Here is a 17,715-nt window from a genome sequence, read left to right on the forward strand (position 1 = left end):
AAGATAGTTTTTTTTCAGAATTGTAAAGAAACTATGTATTTTTGTCAATTGTATTCAATTTTCATTTCGCATGGCACACTCGTTCCAAAGGAGAAACAAAAAAACGTAATTATATTTCATGTTGAGCAGAATGAAGTGTGAGTAGGTACCATCTTGGAAAATGTTCAATTCCGTGAATGTATTTCCTTTACTACCTATATGAAGTTGATATTGCTCCAAAAAAGCATACTTTGAATTTTCATTAGGTAAATTGAACTACAAAAAGGATATACAGGGTGTTTCCAAATTAGACGTGAACCTTGGATGAGGTGTTAGTATCACTCATTTGCTGTCGTTTGAGCCATATTTATTGATAACCAAAAATCAACAGTTTCCGAGATATTTATTTATTTTAGTTCTTGTGTTTCTCACCTTACTTCATTTTTCATCAATTTTTTCTACGTTGACCAAGTTTGCTTATACTTTTGCATTATTTTCATCAGAAAAAGATATGATACGTATGAAAAAAGTGAAACTATCCTGTATTAGATGGCATTAATAATTGCAGTCAATATGATTATATTTGGGATCTTGTTTCTCTATTTTTCATATTGGACATTCAAAAGGTTGTGTATAAAAAAATCTCTGCTGAAATCAAACTAGTGCCTGTATTCTAACAAAAACTTTTTTAGGGAATTAAGAAGGAATTTGGCTAGTTTCTAAAAAAATTTTTTCATATCTGATACAGGATAGTTTTGCTTTTTTCAAACGTATCATATCTTTTTCTGCTGAAAATAATCCAAAATTATAATCAAACTTGGTCAACGTAGAAAAAATTGACTAAAAATGAAGTAAGGTGAGAAATTTTTTGAAGAACACAAGAACTCAAATATCTTGGAAACTGTTGATTTTTGGTTATCAATAAATAATGGATCAAATGGCAGCAAATGAGTACCTACCTAAAACTTACACATCCTCCAAGGTTCACGTCTAATTTGGAAACAAACGCGGTTAGTCGCTTAAAGTGGAGTGTAGTAGGTACACACAGTACTCCTTCCTTTTTGTTTTGTATTACATAATATACTTATATCATTTTGCTTAAGATTGATAATTTCGAAAGAATTTACACTTCAATAACACATTTTTCAAATATAATTTCTCAGCGGGGTGCTTGAATACTTGGTGTGTGTGTGTTGATGATTCAGAATGAAAAAATCATATATACATAAGAAAGAGAGCTTGTGCTCTCCAAAATCTCAGCAGATGTTATTGAAATAATTGAAAACAGAACGGTTATCTAAAAAATTAACATGAAATATGATTTTGTACGTTTGCTTCTCTTTTGAAACAAGTGTGTCAAGCAAAGTGAAAATTGAATTCAATTATCTACTTAGAAAAAATAAGTTTCTTCCCAACTTATCCACACAGATTTTGATATTTGAAAGATAAATCTGTTTATCCTGAGTCCTTACTATCCTGATAATCTCGGAATTGCACGTGCTAACGAAAAGGGTTATTATTTGAAGTAAACGAACCAACAAATTTTCATCAAAATCAGAACATTCATTCTCAAGTTATGGATATCGAAAATTTAGGCCGAAATCCACTGATCGTACCTATCTAACATGACTTGTCCTATAGGACTTATATATAAGTACACATCTTTTGTCTTTTGGATCAATAAATAGTATAACTATTACTATTACTACTAAGTATTACTATCAAACTAATAGCATTAGGGTACAGAAGAGGCAACGTTTCTCACTTTTCTAAAAGGCCTATATGTACTTATATGACCTGATATCGATTGAAATTTATTTTGGGAGGATTTTGCATCTCTTCATAAACTTTTTAGGGTTTTCACTCCCAATCTCTGAAACAAAATCAATTAAAAATGAAATCAACGATTTGCTCCTCCGTAAATTCTTGTGTGTTGACAATTAATGTCAGACAAAAAGCGACAATTCAGAAGATTTTCAAAAGTAGATTTTTTCGTCTGATGAAGGAGTCTGATATAGACTCCGAAACGTTACAAAGAATTATAATTTCAACGTTATTTATTTTGAGTTCATTGTCAGGCAACAATTTTTTCTAGTTAATTTGCTCCTGACAAATTAGTGCAAGAATTTACGCAGGAGCAAATCGTTGATTTCATTTTTAATTGATTTTGTTTCAGAGATTGGGAGTGAAAACCCTAAAAAGTTTATGAAGAGACTTATATGACCTGCCTTTACCATTTGGCTATAGCCAATCTCTCGGGAAACACCCTGTAAACTGCAGAAGATATTTTCATGAAGATAATTTTCAGTGCTTATGTTCTCTGGAATGGCGAGATAATCTGAAATATTTTCTTTTTTCAATGGGCTTGTCGAATAAGTCATAGTCAATAAATCATATTTCGATCATGACATCAGTGATATTTCGTAGCTTTTCAGTGATATTTGAGCTTCAGACAAATATACTCATTTGTTCATTACTACTTGCCCATAAACGTTAGAAAAATGACATTTTCTGGAACTATTTATTGATGGTTTGATTAATACAATTGAATGAATATCCGCAAGAAGCCTCGGAATTATGCGTAGGTACATATTTACACAACCTACAAGAATAATATAGAAAATTTAAGAAATTTTCAAATTCTGAACTTGTATTTGAAAATAATTGAATACGAATAGATACAATTATACAGGTTGAGTCTTTGACTCGTACCTATAGAATACCAACAAATATTTCAACAGTAAGTAGATTCTTGAGTTCCAAGAAACACTTTTTTCCCTTGCCATTTTTTCAGAATCAGCTCGGTTTGACGGTTTAAAAAATTCAGGCTGTTGATAAACCATAAGAAAATTAATATAGTTTTTCATTTATTAGATTAATCTTTTTCGAAAACAAGATATCACCCATGTTTTATAGTTTTCTCATTATGACCATTACGTTTTGTGAAATAAGAGTAGTTTTCATATTTTCCCGTAAAATGCGCCGTTTTCGAATAATTTGATGTTCAAAAATTAAAAAGTATCTGTGAAATTTGAAAAATTGGGTACTTTGGCTGAATACATCAACTCTGTAAAAGATACCTACCCAGATGTGTAGTGCCACAGATTTAGGCCCGTAAGATTAATAGGGTATTAAAATAGGTTGTATACCATTAAACAAATAAATATCTTTTTTCATAATGCATCAGTGGCGCGGCTTTTGTCAGGGACGGCTCTACCAGCTCAAAAAAAGGAATCGAACAATTTGTAGATATATTATTTGTACTTCGTACTCAAAATTTGAAAAATGTTGTTGATTTAATGTAATAATTGTTTGAAAATTTAGATCTAAGATCTGAGCCAATTAATAATAAAAATATATTTTCGAAATAATCACTAATTATCACAGGCCAACACACATTTTGGTGCCTGCGATTTTTCAACTGTTCCTGAGTAATCAGATCTAGTTTTTGAGATTTTTAAAAAAAATTGTGTATATAATTTACGTTATAACTGTTATAATATTTAATATTACTATTGACAGTTAAAAAAAAACAAAGACACATGGATTTAAGTATTTATTGCAAAAACTTAATTTACATAATTACATTAGTCACTAATCACATAAAAATTTTCTTTTATACGATTTTCTAGAATGGAGTTTACTAGGGCAGTCTCGCTGAAGGCTCCAGCAGTAGTCCGCCATCATGTGGCTATCCCATCGTCCTTGATAACGATCTTACATAGTTTTAATATCCTGATGGAATCTTTCCCCCTGTTCTTCATTACAATCACCTAAGTTTTCTGGAAAACGATCTAGGTGGCTGTGGAGGTAGTGAACTTTTATTCTCATGTTACAGCCGAGAATATTGAAATTTGAAAGCAAAGTTTCATGATGTGGTGAATTGTGGATCTTTAACAAGTTGCCTTATTTGAGGACCATCAAATATACCAGCTTTTAGTTTTTCCGTGCTAATGCCAGGAAATTTACGTGACAAATACCCAAAACAATTTCTATCTCGATTTAAATCCTTCACAAATTGCTTCATTAGGCCTAGCTTGATATGCAAGGGCGGAAGTAAGATTTTTTCTCTTGAAACCAAAGGGTCGTTGATCACGTTTTGTATTCCTTGAATCATGACATCTCTTGAAGGCCAATTTTTGTTAACCCAGTGCTCATTTTTAGCTCTGCTGTCCCAAAGGCACAAAAAACAAGGATATTTTGTATAACCACTCTGTTGTCCAAGGAGGAAGTTAATCATTTTTAAATGAACACAAATTGACCACTGATGTTCTTCGTATTTAATTTTTCTCAAAACTAATGCTATTGTTTCATATTCTTCCTTCATGGTAGTAGAATGACCAATAGGAATTGAGCCATATTTGTTACCGTTATGTAAAAGAACACATTTGTTGTCCTTTGTCAGAAAAAAATATACCATTTAACCTGTAACGTGTATCTCAGAAACTAGAGCTGAGTGGCATTTTTGGAATCAGCACATTAAAAACATCTAAAATCAGATGTTAGATTTCCGGCACCAATTTTTTTTTTCATTGTGTTGGCCTGTGTTATTTGCGCTATAATCGCCAGGAAAAAGAAGAATTCTTAGTAGTTGATTTCATTAACCCTTTAACTCAAATTTAATTTTCATACTCAACCCTTTCTTCCAACAATAATGTCCATATTCGGCTAATTAGATTACTATGTACCCTATCGATGTGCCAGATTTCAATTCTTAATATCGTAACGAGTACATAATATCCCCCTATATTATCGATATCTCCGATCTCCCCTAGCACTTGTCTTATTTGCCTTTTACCGAGCGACCTTGGTAATAATCCAAATGCTCTTTCATACATCTCCAAATCAAAATTGAATTTTTTCCAGCATATATATTGTATAGTTTATCATTTTCGTAAATTCTTAACTCAACGTTAGTGCTATGGATACCAAAAAAGGTATGCGGAAAACTTCAACATAAAGATGAAAAGAATAAAGGAAGAAGCTGTGAAAAGTTTCAACACCGAAACGGTTTAACTTTCAACTAAACCGACACTCGCAAGATATTGTTGCACAATTGCACAAATATAGTAATATGTTGGACATTGGACAGGATAGGTTTGTTCACCTATCACCAAACGAAACAACCCTGCAACAATGGCTGAAAGTGCGGGTGCCAAAATTTTGTGTCCCACTTACTTACGGGGTGTCACATTAAAAAGCTAACACGAGAGGTGTTTTATATTAGAAAGAGCAATATTTTTTTAAAATTGCTAAAACAATTTTGTTCTTAAGGGAGACATTTTTTTACATAAAAACCTTTACCATTCAATCATTTCATCCCTCTAAGTAGTCTAAGTGGTAATTGGAAAGAAATACGTTAGTTTAGGTTAGGTATGTTGTTGAAAAGGTGTTTTCCATCCAAATTTGACACTGAAATGTTACTCACACAATTTTTTAGATCTCATAACTTAATTTTTAGGGGTTGAAAATAACAACCCCTTATGATTATCCTACCAAGTATAAAAATTTCCAATTCCTTAATCGGGGAACGGAACAAAACAGCTGGATAAGGCAAATGTTCTTGGAGTACCTACTGGCGCAACCGTCCTGGATTGCGTCACTCGCACAGGGCTATCTCAGTGCCTCCCAGCCCATACACCAGTCGTTGGCTAGGATTTTCTAGAACCAATTTGATATTTATCATGGCGGTTTTCACAGGACATTGTAGACTCAGAGCCCATCTTGAAAAACTCAGCATCGTCAATGACCCGCTCTACAGACTCTGCTTAGAGGAGGACGAAACGATTGAGCTTGAGCACATCCTCTGTGACTGCCCGGCGCCGGCACAGATTACAGAGTAATCTGTGGGCGCCGGCAGCAGACAGGGTCAGATGCCAGACAGAGTCTTTGGTTCTCCCCCTTTATTAGTGTATGGGTTCTCCGAAAATGGTCCTAGACTAAGATTATAAAGAGTTCCTAGTGGAACTCAAGAATCACTCCCCCTCCGACATCATCTCCTTTTTGAGTAGGATGGGACTGGAGGGAGAGATCTAGCTCTACGAGGTTGCCTGTGTGCTACAAGCTACAGCAGACCGCTTGGTCGCAGTGGCAGGTTAGGTTTATCCGTCCAACACACCCAGCAATCAGTATCAGTATGATTATCCTTCAAAAATTTTTTTCGTGGGATAGATTTCAGAAAAAAAAATTCTCTTTTTCTCCAGAGTCTCTTGCAAAATTTGGATACAGTCAATACCTTTCTCGGAATAAATAAAAACTTAAAAGCAGTTCTGATCACTGTTCATTCAATTTCATCGTATAAGTGTTACATAGAATGTCTACATCCAGCTAAAATACATACATCAACTCTCTGTTTTTATTTATACCAAGAAAAGTATGGACTAAATCAAAATTTTGCAAGAGACTTTTTTTCTCCAGAATTGAATGGGAAACCATAAGAGAATTTTATTTTTTTAAGAGTGTAACTTAAAAGGGAGGTGGATTTCGTAAAAAAATTATGGGAAATACCCTGCTTATTTTCATCGAGGAATCATCTCCCTAGTTCCTAGTTCCTTCGCATTTGTTAACAGACATCCTGTATAATGTTCTGAATTTTGCTCAAACTTTCGCCTTACATTTGGAGCATACCAATGTATGGATGTTGACGAGGCTCAATTTGAGGACTTATCTTGTATTCCGAACAAATTTTCTGCTCCTGCATTGTCGCTTGGAAATTTTGGTTAGCATCAATGCTCCAGGTAATCCATTGTCTTCAAATAGCTCTTCAAATTCTCAGACCTAGTCCGTCCTGAATATTTATTACTTTAAGCTGCATTATTTTTTTTATTCTCATTATCTTGATAAAATAATCTTAAAAATTTAGGACTCGTTTCAAGGTTAATGCTAAAAAGACATTAGATAATAATAATACGGATTTGCCATCAAGAGAGGCAGTAGAACTATGATGAAACTGAATCATTTTCTTTACATGGACGAATTGAAACTCTTCGCATCTACCAAAAAACAAATGCAACAGATGCTGAAAATGGTTCAAGGATTCTCGGAAGACATGAAAATGAAGTTTGGACTAGAAACATGTCTTACTTCTGAACATAACGAGAGGGAAAATAGAAGATGGCACGTTCAAACTCAAGGAAGGTGCAGAAATTGAAGCATTAAAGGAAGGAGACACATACAAGTATCTAGGCATCAAACAGGCAAGAAATATCAATCAGAGCCAGATGAAGAAAGAATTAACGGAGGAGTTCACTCGAAGATTGAGAAGGATAATGAGAACTGGTCTTAACAGCGAGAATCTGATAAAACCGATTAATACCTACGCTTGCTCGGCGCTGAGCTACTCATTCGGTATCATCTCTTGGAGCACCACGGATTTTGCTGCCCTACAGGGAAAAATAAGGACGATGCTGACAAAACATAATAAACATCACCCCAAAAGCTCAATAGAACGAACAGAGCTGCCACGACACCTCGGGGGTAGAGGAATTCTTGACTTGTCCAACCGCATGTACCAGGAAATTGAAGGACTTCGAAAATATTTCCCGAACAAGACTGCTTTGTCAGAACTCCATCGAGTAGTTTGTGTTGATGATAGTTCTACTCCGTTGAAGCTTCGACAGGACGACTTGGAAACTGTCGAGCAATCTGCAGAAAGCAAAATTCAGAAACTAATTGGCAAACCTTTGCATGGAAGGCACCAAAACGAGGTCAATCATGATTACGTCGACATATTTGTGTCAAACTGCTGGTTGACTTCCGGAAGGTTGTTTCCCGAGACAAAGGGCTTCACCCCTGCCATCCAGGACCAGGTGATTCCGACAAGGAACTACATGAAATATATCGCCAAGGATCACTCAGTAAAGGACGATAGCTGTCGTTATGGCTGTGCGACACATGAAACTATCCAGCACATCACCGGGGGATGTCAGAAGTTCGCGGGCACGGAGTACAAGAGTAGACATGATGCTGTTGCTAAGATTCTTCACCAAGAATTGGCATTAAAACACCAACTTCTAAGTTCGAAAAAGGTTCCTTATTATTACAATTACCATCCGGATGCTGAATTGGAAAATGAACATCATAAGCTCTACTGGGATCGCATAGTTCTCACAGACCGGAAAATAACTCACAATAGAATAGACCAGACCTCATATTGCTCAATAAGAATGAGGACACAGCACTATTCATGGACGTGGCGATTCCAAATAATAACAATCTTCTGGTTAGACTCACCGAAAAAATTTCAAAATATAGAGATCTAGAGGAACAAACCAGGACACAGTTGAACCTGAAAGATATAAAGACTATCCCTATTGTCCTTTCATCTACAGGCCTCATACCGAAGAAACTACTAGAGAACTTGAGGAAACTTCAGTTGGACGAAAATATCTATAGAGTCATGCAGAAGGCGGTAGGTACTGCTGGGAACGGCGAGAACTGTACTGTACTGAGAGAGACTTAAATGATATAATTATCAAAAAACTCCTGAACATTATAAAAGCATCCTTCCATCAACATTGATTTAACTTCCTTTTTAAACTGTTTTTCACCCTTAAAACGCTTAGGCAAGTGATTATATAATAATATATTTTAATTCCAGTGAAGGTAGGTGACAACTCATACTTTTTGGTATTGTGTTTGGGAATACATAAAATATCATCATGCCTAGTATTAAAACTATGAAACTCGGTAGGGGAGACTGGGGAGGGTTGATACGTTTTTTGGAATTTTTATTCTGGAAACTAAATTATATGAAGTAGCAGGACTTTTCTTATATTATATAATTCTTCGATTAATCGTTCAACAAAATAAATATAGAAGTCTCAAATTATAAACATCTTATTCTGTACAGAACGTTGAACACAAAAACATGCAAACTGTCTCAAGCCTCCCCACATATGGGAGGATTGATACGATGTACTGGGAGAGTAATCGAGAGGATTATTTAGCTCAGTAGGTAGGTCAGCAATGATACTGGCTTGCTTTGGTCCCATAGGTGTAGAAAAATCAGGAAATGGTCAGTTAGTCACTTCCACACAAGAAAAGTCGGCCTCGTTAAATACATGGGGATTGTACGGATAAATTCCAGTTTTTAAAAATCCCTTTGATATGTTGGATGGTGAAAACGCCTTCATGTAGGCCTATCCAACTAGCTACGGAATATTTTTTGAAGATGATACATGTATCAGGCCTCCCCACGACAAATGTCTCAAACCTCCCTGAAAGCAATTTTTAAAGTGATTTATGTTTTCATCTTATACTCATATATTTTGAAAAGCGAATAAAACTGTAAATTGAGTAGTTTTATGCATATTTCCCAGTGAAATGTTTGTTTATGCCGAAGAATTAATGCATGATCATAAAACCCTTAGGTAACTTGAGTAAAAACTTACAATTTCTCACCTCGAAACACTCTTCGTTGAATATTTCACAAACAAACTACTGTTAGCCTTACAGATTAACGTCACACAATGCCCTCTGCCAAAGAATAGTGTTCACTAGTATAATACTTTTGAAAACGGCTACAGATCGCGGATATAAGCCTGTATCAAGCCTCCCCATGTATCAATGCTCCCTAGTCTCCCCTACATGTTTTAAGATTTTTCAAATTCTGGTGAACATAAATAAGACAATTTAAAATGTTTATGGAGGGGAATGTTGAAATTTCATTTTTCTTGAATACAGGGTGACATGAGTCTTGAGGTCTCACGTTGAAAATGAGACGAAATACTCTCTTCTGTGCAATAAATGCACACCCAGCATCTGGGGGATGTACCCCATAGAACCACGTTATAGCACAGGTGACTATATACACACTACACACTACTAAAATACCCACACTCCAACGAGAGAATCTTGTGACAGTGAACTCTTGAGGCGAGAAATGGCAAAGTGGGATTTACTGATTTTATTATATACGTGATCAATGTGGAAGGACCATATTAACTTATTGTCCACGCGAACTCCCAAAAAGCTGACCATCTCTCATTTGAAATTTTGTGACTTTTGTTTTATCTAAATGATCAATTAAGGAGTTCATTTGGCACCACACAGTAAATCTCCCGATAAAAGATTCACAAATCCTTCTCAGCTCGTCCATATTGCGAGCTTTAATTGCCAAGGGCGTATCATCAGCAAAGAGAATTATAATGCAAGCCACAATATATTGAGGAAGCTCGTTAATAAAGAAGAGAAATAGAAGCGGTCCCAATACAGAACCTTGGGGGACACCTAATTTGGGAATATATTTACGGGAATGGGAGCCACCAAGATTTACCCTCAAAGACCGGTCAGAGGTGATGGTATCTTGTAATATAAGCAGATTATCGCAAATGGAGCTTCCTCGCCCAGAACCCTCTCTTGTAGAGTCGCTCTCTATCAAACCAAAGAGTATCAAACTCTTTGATCGAACTGGATGTACGCAGATACGGCAGCTTCGAATTTTCCGGAACTGGGTCATATTAGGAGATTCGCCTCCTATTTATGCGTGTTCTTCCTTGCTGAATAACCCATTTTGTTTTATTTGACATTCCGGGAGAGCATATGACTATCCGTGATGAAGTTACGGCCCATTATCGATGTAATGGACAATACTAATAGGTACTACATCAATAGTAGTATAATAGGGTCGGCAGAATGTCGTTTGCGGTACTTGGGGGCTCCTAACGACTGATCATTGGCTCCTCCCGATTCGCATAGCTGAATCAATTTCGAAACCTTCGATGTTCATCATCTCTTCCGATTGTGCGTTTTTTTATTGTTTGTTTCTTTTGAAAATGGCTGGCGAGAAAGTCCTTTATTATGAGAATTAATTTTATTGACATGGGCAAATTGGCGCAATTCCAAGTAAAAAATTCTTTTTTTTTTGTTGGAAATTTAAATATAATTATTTGATGAGTGGAAAAACTTTTCATAGTGGACAAATTGAGGGGCGTTCTAAACTTCATATAAAAGCTATATGATGAATATTCACGAGCCACCACTGTAACGCATAGGTTGCCACAGCCGGGTGGATCATCCATGGGGAAAATCCAGAGATATCTCCATTCTAATCTGTAATCTGTGGATATCTCTGAAAAAATCATATCGACGCTGCATAAAGATGGGAAAAATGGTCATAGAAAAAAATAACGTTATTCTCAGCTCATGCGCTCTCCGCTTCGAGTCGTTCGGTCAACGGCAGATGCGTTGCGTGCGGAAAAGGTATCAGTGGTATCACTTTCCGCACTTGTTAGGAAAATTTCATTGGTTGAAGTACCCAACAAATAACATGAATAATAAAAAAAAATATTCTTTTTATTCATCACAATAATAACAATATCTACTCCAAATCAGATTTTCTATTAAAATTCATATCAAACCAAGATGCAGCTTCTATATTCACAGAACTATTTTGGCAATTCAACCAAACGATCCTATGGTTGTGTGTTTCAGAATCACAAGCAGTAGCATCTTCAGGATGAATTTGTTTTATGTTAACATCTGGATTGATATTTATACTTTTACTTTGGATATTGAATTTGTTTTTGTCTTGGCATTCCTCTGATAAACGAAGTAGAACATTTCCATTTAATACTTTAATCTCTGAATCTTCTGTAATCCGTGAGAGGTGGATATCTGCATTGCCACTTTCTTGTTTTAATAATAATTGACCATCCAAACTTGCTGAAAAAATAGAGAAGAAAATGGTATTATCTATTATTATATTGAAATTATTAATCAATTAATCCTTCATGAACTCACTAATATTAACATTTCCGGAATTTTGGTGGATGACTTCGCAGTGTTTATGAATGTTTCTTAAATTCATATCCCCATTTTCAGTCATAAACTTGCTTCTATTACAATATGAGCTTTCAACACATATGTTTCCATATTTTGTAGCAATGCAGGTATCTTCTCCTAATAATTTATTGATAGATACAGACTGAAACTAAAACATATCAGCAACTGGCTTGTAAACAAATTTTTTTTTATCCATACCCCTTTTTCTAGGACTTGCACTTTAATTGAGGAAGATTGTATAACTCCTCGAAATGTAACATCTCCAATACTAGTTTTTACATCAATTTCTTTTCCCTGGAATCCCTCAACAGCAATATCACCACTCTTACTTGATGCTAAGACTTTTTCACCATTGAAATTTTTAATTGAAATATTTCCGAAGTTAGAATGTATATTCAAATCTTAAATTAAAAATTATTTTGAAACTTCATGATTCATGTATTGTACCTACTTGTCTTTTCAACTTACTTGCCTTGATAGGAGCTACAATGTTACAAGTCACGTCCTCTGAAGTAAGATCTTTCAATACTGAACTTTTAATATAAATATTGTTTTTATTTTGGTCTACAATGAGCGGTTCTTCAATCTGATTTTCTTTGAAATTGGTAAGTTCTACAAATATCCTATTACAATTTTGATATTTATGCACATCCAGAGGTTTCAAATTAATGTTAAATGGAATGTCCACTACGATATTGCAAAATGTTGGAACTAAAAGTTCCCTTCTGAATAACAGCCTGTGATTGAAAGAAATAAACTTTCTGGAATTACATGGTACTCCAAATATTTTGACGATATTAGATGTAAAGCAAAGAGCAGACCTACAAAAATCATTTTTATTATTGGAAATTTTTGGTTTCACTCAGCAAACATTTTTTACAAATTGTTTTTTATGCAATGATTCCAAGGCTGTGAATTCTATGTCTTCTAATGAATGCTGATTATATAAATGTTATACAAAAATCAAAAAATACAAGAGTTTGAATAAGTACAAGAGCTAGAGGCAGAATCAACCAGGTTACCTCTGGCATAGAGGTGTGTAGTTCGTGAACGAACTAGTTCAATTGAACTATTCCGTGTAAGGAACGAAAGGAACTAGTTCACGAATAGTTCGAAGTATAGTTCACTCGTTCCCTGAATGACAGAAACGATCGATGAGTTCGCAACGTTTTCGTATCTCCCTCACCCTAAAAAGTTCATCGAATCTCACTGTATTTTTTATTTTATAACTATTGACCTCAATATATTTCGTTTTATTGATCTTTTTTCTTTTATTCTCGAAACAAATCCCAGAACCCAGCAAAAAGCATAAGGCTTGAAATAATGTACACTTCCACTTGTTTTCTCGTGAAACCCGTTAACCCGTATCAGAGTTCAGTTTCAATTCAACGTTAGTCCAGTTCCAGACATGAAAGAACGACTGCATATCACTAATTCATAGCATACCAATAACCGTCAATCGTTCCATGATTCATAATGGAAGTGAACGATTGTGAACTAGTGAACGATTCATGTGAACTATTCACCATCGTGAACGAGAACTAGTGAACTATATCCTCTGAGTGAACTAGAACTCCCACCTCTACTCTGGCATAGACACCTCTGGAAACAACTGTTGTCTAGTTGGTGTTAGGTTAGATTTGACAAATGAGCATAGAAGAAATTGACAACAATACATTTAATATAAAAAATACCAAAACTAAACTTTACAGTTCAATAGGGATATCCTGCAGAGGTACAATAAAATTTATGACATTGATCATATTCAATTCAATATCACCTACAGAATTTTTCATGTAATGTAACATACAATTTTTTAGCTTTCCTTGGTCCAAAACCTGGGCATTCTGATAATTGGTATTCATTAGCATTGAGAATACCTTCTAATGTTTTGAATTTAGCAATAAGTGTCATTGCATCAGTTTTATTAACTGGTTTGATGGAGGAGAGAGCTTGGATTAACTGGAAAACATATATATTAGAATTTTTTGTCCTGTCAATATTATTTTTTTGATACTTACAACTAAGTAGGGAGAAGATTCACTCTTTTCCATCAAATTATCTGCTGGTTTATTTTCATATATCTTATAAGTTTCTAGAATTTTGCCAGCTTCTTCTGGGCTCCATGCTAAAACCAGCGTCATATCCGCTAAAATGCATATCCTAGTAAGATTCTTTATATGATGGTGTGGATCTTTCACATCTACCTACGAATTAATTGTCTATAATGTATCAAGGTTGGAAAATAATCCATATATCCGAATATGAAAATAACATCTATATTTACCAGTACAAGCAGTACCCGCAGCTCATATTTATTTCCTAACTTTTTCAATCGACTGTGAATATAATCCTGATTCAAACTATGGTATCGCAATGATAAAAATAATGCACACATATTCGTGCCCATTTCATAATCAGCATCAATTTCCCCATATTCCCAAGGTACATTTGTGACTGCTTTCAAGGAAGGGTTTCCTCTTTGTGTGAAATTCACCAATAAGCTCCTGTTAGAAACTCTATTGGAAGATGTTCCACTAGAAGTAGATGTGGTAGGCTTTTCCGGGTTGTCTGAAGATCAATATATAGTTCATTGAAACTTATGAAGGATAATTTTTTAGTCTAATATGCTCACCGGTCAATTTCGATTTAACCTCCATTATTTTATTTATTTTTCAACCTTCAACCATAGAATTCTAATTTCTCAACTAACCTCAAATTATGATATGTGACAGCTGTCAGATACAACACCCGTGTTTTTTCAGTTTTTTGACTACGTTTTTTGGGGGCTTCCAAGCATTTTGATATTAGTGTTTGTGTTTTGTAACGTAAGAAGAAAATGTATTTGTTTTAGGGAAAAAGAAGGATTCGTCAACTTCATAATTTTCATTTCTTAACTTGTTCTCTTGTAGAGCTTTCTAAAATAATGCATTGATTAATCTTGAGTTCAATGAAATAATCAATATTTTTCAATATTGGAGATGGCAGAGTTCAGACGACAACCAGGGACAACAACAGTTGGTCCATGTTGTTAGGCAGATATAAATACAGTTTTTGTCTCTGGGTAGAAGTGCATAACTTTCCTTTTTTACTTAACTGTCAGATCCGAGCTTTATGCATAATTCAACAAGTTCTAGAAATAATTCATTATTTCAGTAGCATGAATCTTGATCCAAATTCATTTGAAGTGAATTAATCATATAACATTTTTACAGGCAAAATGTCAGCCGGTTATTTGGATATTGATTGTGTCAAATATCCTTGTAGTTGTGGCCACTTGAAAACACTACAACAATTATTCTTTTGTCGATACTGCTCTCAACTTAGGTGTTCTTTTTGTGTAACCCATGAGGTATGTCAATTTGACATTTTATTCAATAAATGTTTATTAGTCATGAAATCTGAACGTTGCAGGTAGACTCTCATTATTGTGGAAAATGTTGTGAAAATCTCCCTTCTGCTGAAGCTAAGTTGAAAAAAAATAGATGTGTCAATTGCTTTGTTTGCCCTAGTTGTTATCATGAGCTATCAACTCGAGTTGCTACTAAAACAAGTGCAGAAGAACTCAAGTCTTATAAAAGATCATATTACTTATCCTGTCTGTGTTGTCGGTGGAGTTCAAGAGATATAGGTCTGCCAGATCAAGCAGCAGGTATGATGATCTTATTTATTTAAAACTAAATAATTTTAAGTTATTATTTATTGCATTTAGCTACTGGCTCATGGCCTAAGAGAGAAAGTGTACATGCAAATCGCATCCAGGATATCATAAACATGCATAGAGGAATTCAGGAGAAAGAAAAGTTGGAAAAAGAATTCTTCAAAAAAAAACAGAAGGAAAAGATTATTTCTTATACTGTGTGTTTATACCTTGTTTTTTTTGGGTACTGACTGATATCGAAATCTGCTTGTAGGATAAAACTGGTATCACTGCAGCAGCTTTGAGAAAGAGAATTGGACTACCAGAAGATAAACCCCTAATGAAGCCTAAAAATACAGTCAAAATGGTGACTCCCTCTATAGCAGAAGAAAATATCTACGATTTCAACGAGGATATTTTAACGAAAGCTATAAATATAATGGAATGTAGGAACTGTTTTTATTATTATTTCTTCTATATATATATAAATATATATTTTGAATGTCGGCAATACATTTTTCAGTAACAAGTATGGAGCAAAGATTACTTCAGCCAGATCTTCAACCTTCAGAGTTGAGCAAGATTTACCCTATTCAAAAGATGCTTTCAATCAAGCGTGTTTTAAGATGTAGGAGTTGTGATCATAATGTTAGCAAACCTGAGTATAATCCCAACTCCATCAAATTTAAAATACAGCTGTTTGCATTGTAAGTCACCTTACCGTCATAACTGTGTTATGCTTCATTTTCCTTCTATTCATATAAAAAAATGAACAGTGTATACTGTTTATACAGCATGTTTCACTGAGAGTGAAGTATGTTTTGTGATAACTTGAGTATATTAGTCATCTTAGTTAATGCATTTTATCCAGTTTTCCAAATCAAAGTATCTAAGGCCTTCAATGTTACAAGAAATTTTATTCAAGGAATTGACCTAGAGAAAATGCAAAAACTATTATCATTCCTTGTGAGATAGCTCTTGATTATTTATGCATTTCAGTGTTACAATTTTTTATTATTCATCAACTTCAAAGTAGTATTTTTTCCACCTATTTATTAAAATAACGCTTGGATTGAATTTCTCTTTCTTCTAATTATTATATCTGGTGCACCAACTTTTAGGTATCATGTTCCCGAAATACGTATAGTTACGGTAGAACCTTTGAGGGCTGGTAAACCTTGTGAATTAATTCTCAAATTTACAAATCCAACGCAACATCAAATGGCAGTTGCATTATTTTCATATGATACAGTGATTGAAACAACCAATAATCCCATTATAGATGTTGATAGTCCCAAAAGAGAAGAGCAATCTTCTGAAGAAAGTGATAAATCATTAACACCCACAAAGGTAAAAAAGATTTTAAATAAAAAATTGAAATTGGTTTTTATGTAAGGCAAATGTGCAATAAATGTTCCAGAGGAGAATACCTAGTGGAATTAAATATGTTTCGATGATGGAAGATGTTGCTGCAACTCAGGTTTCTCGGGTTGGCCGCATTGTTCCTCCAAGGCCTATTGATGCAGTTATAAATTGTTCAACAGAGTTTTCCTCTAGTAATTTCTTACTTCCTCCAAGAGATGATGCTGCTGAATACGATGATTTTAATGAAAACCAAAATATTCAAGATGATAAGAAGTGAGTCAAAATTCATCAAATTTTGCATAAGCCAACAACAACAGAATGTAGAAAGATAGTATTTTCTCAATTTTTATTCACCCCATCCAAATTTTTTTCAACAGGTTGATAATATGGAGGAAGTCAAATAAGGCATATGTGAAGTTTATTGTGAAACCCCATGAAGATATCCCTATAGGCACACCAATTATTGCTGGACTAACAATTTCCCATGTCCACACAAATATAACTGGTCCTCCTATTGAAAATAAAAAACTTCAGAAAACAGAACATAAATGCAAAGTAGTTTTGAATATTGGTAATTCTGTAGGGTCTGACTAATGTTATGACAACAACTCAATCCATCAAATTTTTAAATATAGGAATATTTAATATATCTGCAACTAACACAGCTTTTTATAACCAATGTATTACATTAGGTAGTATTAAATAAATATATTATGTTGTCTAATTTCTTTGTTTGAACCTCGAATATTGAATCATCAGCCCCTTAAAGTTTGAGAATAAAATACCGAATATTTTTGGCTGGGAATATTACTATCACCAAATTTTCAACATATTTCAAATATTCCATTCTTAAAACAACTGTTCGAAAATTGCCCTTCATGAAACGTTGCTTATATAAAATATCAAGACAAGATACTTCATGAGTATTAACCCTATGCAAAATTTTA

General features: G+C 34.4%; 3 protein-coding genes across 7 annotated transcripts; 1 reads left to right on the top strand and 2 right to left on the bottom strand.

Moving 5' to 3' along the window:
• Window positions 1-11,258: 11,258 nt before the first annotated feature.
• LOC123316087 lies at window positions 11,259-13,498 on the bottom strand. Its single transcript, XM_044902063.1, has 6 exons — window positions 13,364-13,498; window positions 12,635-12,785; window positions 12,232-12,584; window positions 11,962-12,164; window positions 11,722-11,905; window positions 11,259-11,643 (listed from the first exon to the last, which is right to left on the bottom strand). Coding segments are annotated over exons 2-6 (1,086 nt in total). The 5' UTR covers window positions 12,637-12,785; window positions 13,364-13,498; the 3' UTR covers window positions 11,259-11,299.
• Window positions 13,396-17,492, top strand: LOC123316086 (dynactin subunit 4). Of its 5 annotated transcripts, none has more exons than XM_044902058.1 (9): window positions 13,396-13,498; window positions 14,979-15,115; window positions 15,178-15,415; window positions 15,476-15,621; window positions 15,678-15,849; window positions 15,927-16,110; window positions 16,525-16,753; window positions 16,824-17,041; window positions 17,146-17,492. In XM_044902058.1, exons 1-9 carry the CDS (start codon window positions 13,411-13,413, stop codon window positions 17,360-17,362), a joined length of 1,629 nt encoding a protein of 542 aa, XP_044757993.1. In that variant the 5' UTR covers window positions 13,396-13,410; the 3' UTR covers window positions 17,363-17,492. The 5 variants fall into 5 exon arrangements, with proteins under 5 accessions (XP_044757993.1, XP_044757994.1, XP_044757995.1 ...); XM_044902059.1 differs by lacking the exon at window positions 13,396-13,498 and adding an exon at window positions 14,486-14,591; XM_044902060.1 differs by lacking the exon at window positions 13,396-13,498 and adding an exon at window positions 14,510-14,604.
• On the bottom strand, window positions 13,427-14,463 carry LOC123316088 (DNA excision repair protein ERCC-1). The gene is made up of 4 exons (XM_044902064.1): window positions 14,399-14,463; window positions 14,051-14,334; window positions 13,785-13,970; window positions 13,427-13,725 (listed from the first exon to the last, which is right to left on the bottom strand). The coding sequence occupies exons 1-4, from the start codon at window positions 14,421-14,423 to the stop codon at window positions 13,540-13,542; spliced, it is 681 nt and encodes a 226-aa protein (XP_044757999.1). The 5' UTR covers window positions 14,424-14,463; the 3' UTR covers window positions 13,427-13,539.
• Window positions 17,493-17,715: the final 223 nt, after the last annotated feature.

The sequence above is a fragment of the Coccinella septempunctata genome, chromosome 6 (genome assembly GCF_907165205.1).
Source record: "Coccinella septempunctata chromosome 6, icCocSept1.1, whole genome shotgun sequence".
Classification (NCBI taxonomy): domain Eukaryota; kingdom Metazoa; phylum Arthropoda; class Insecta; order Coleoptera; family Coccinellidae; genus Coccinella; species Coccinella septempunctata.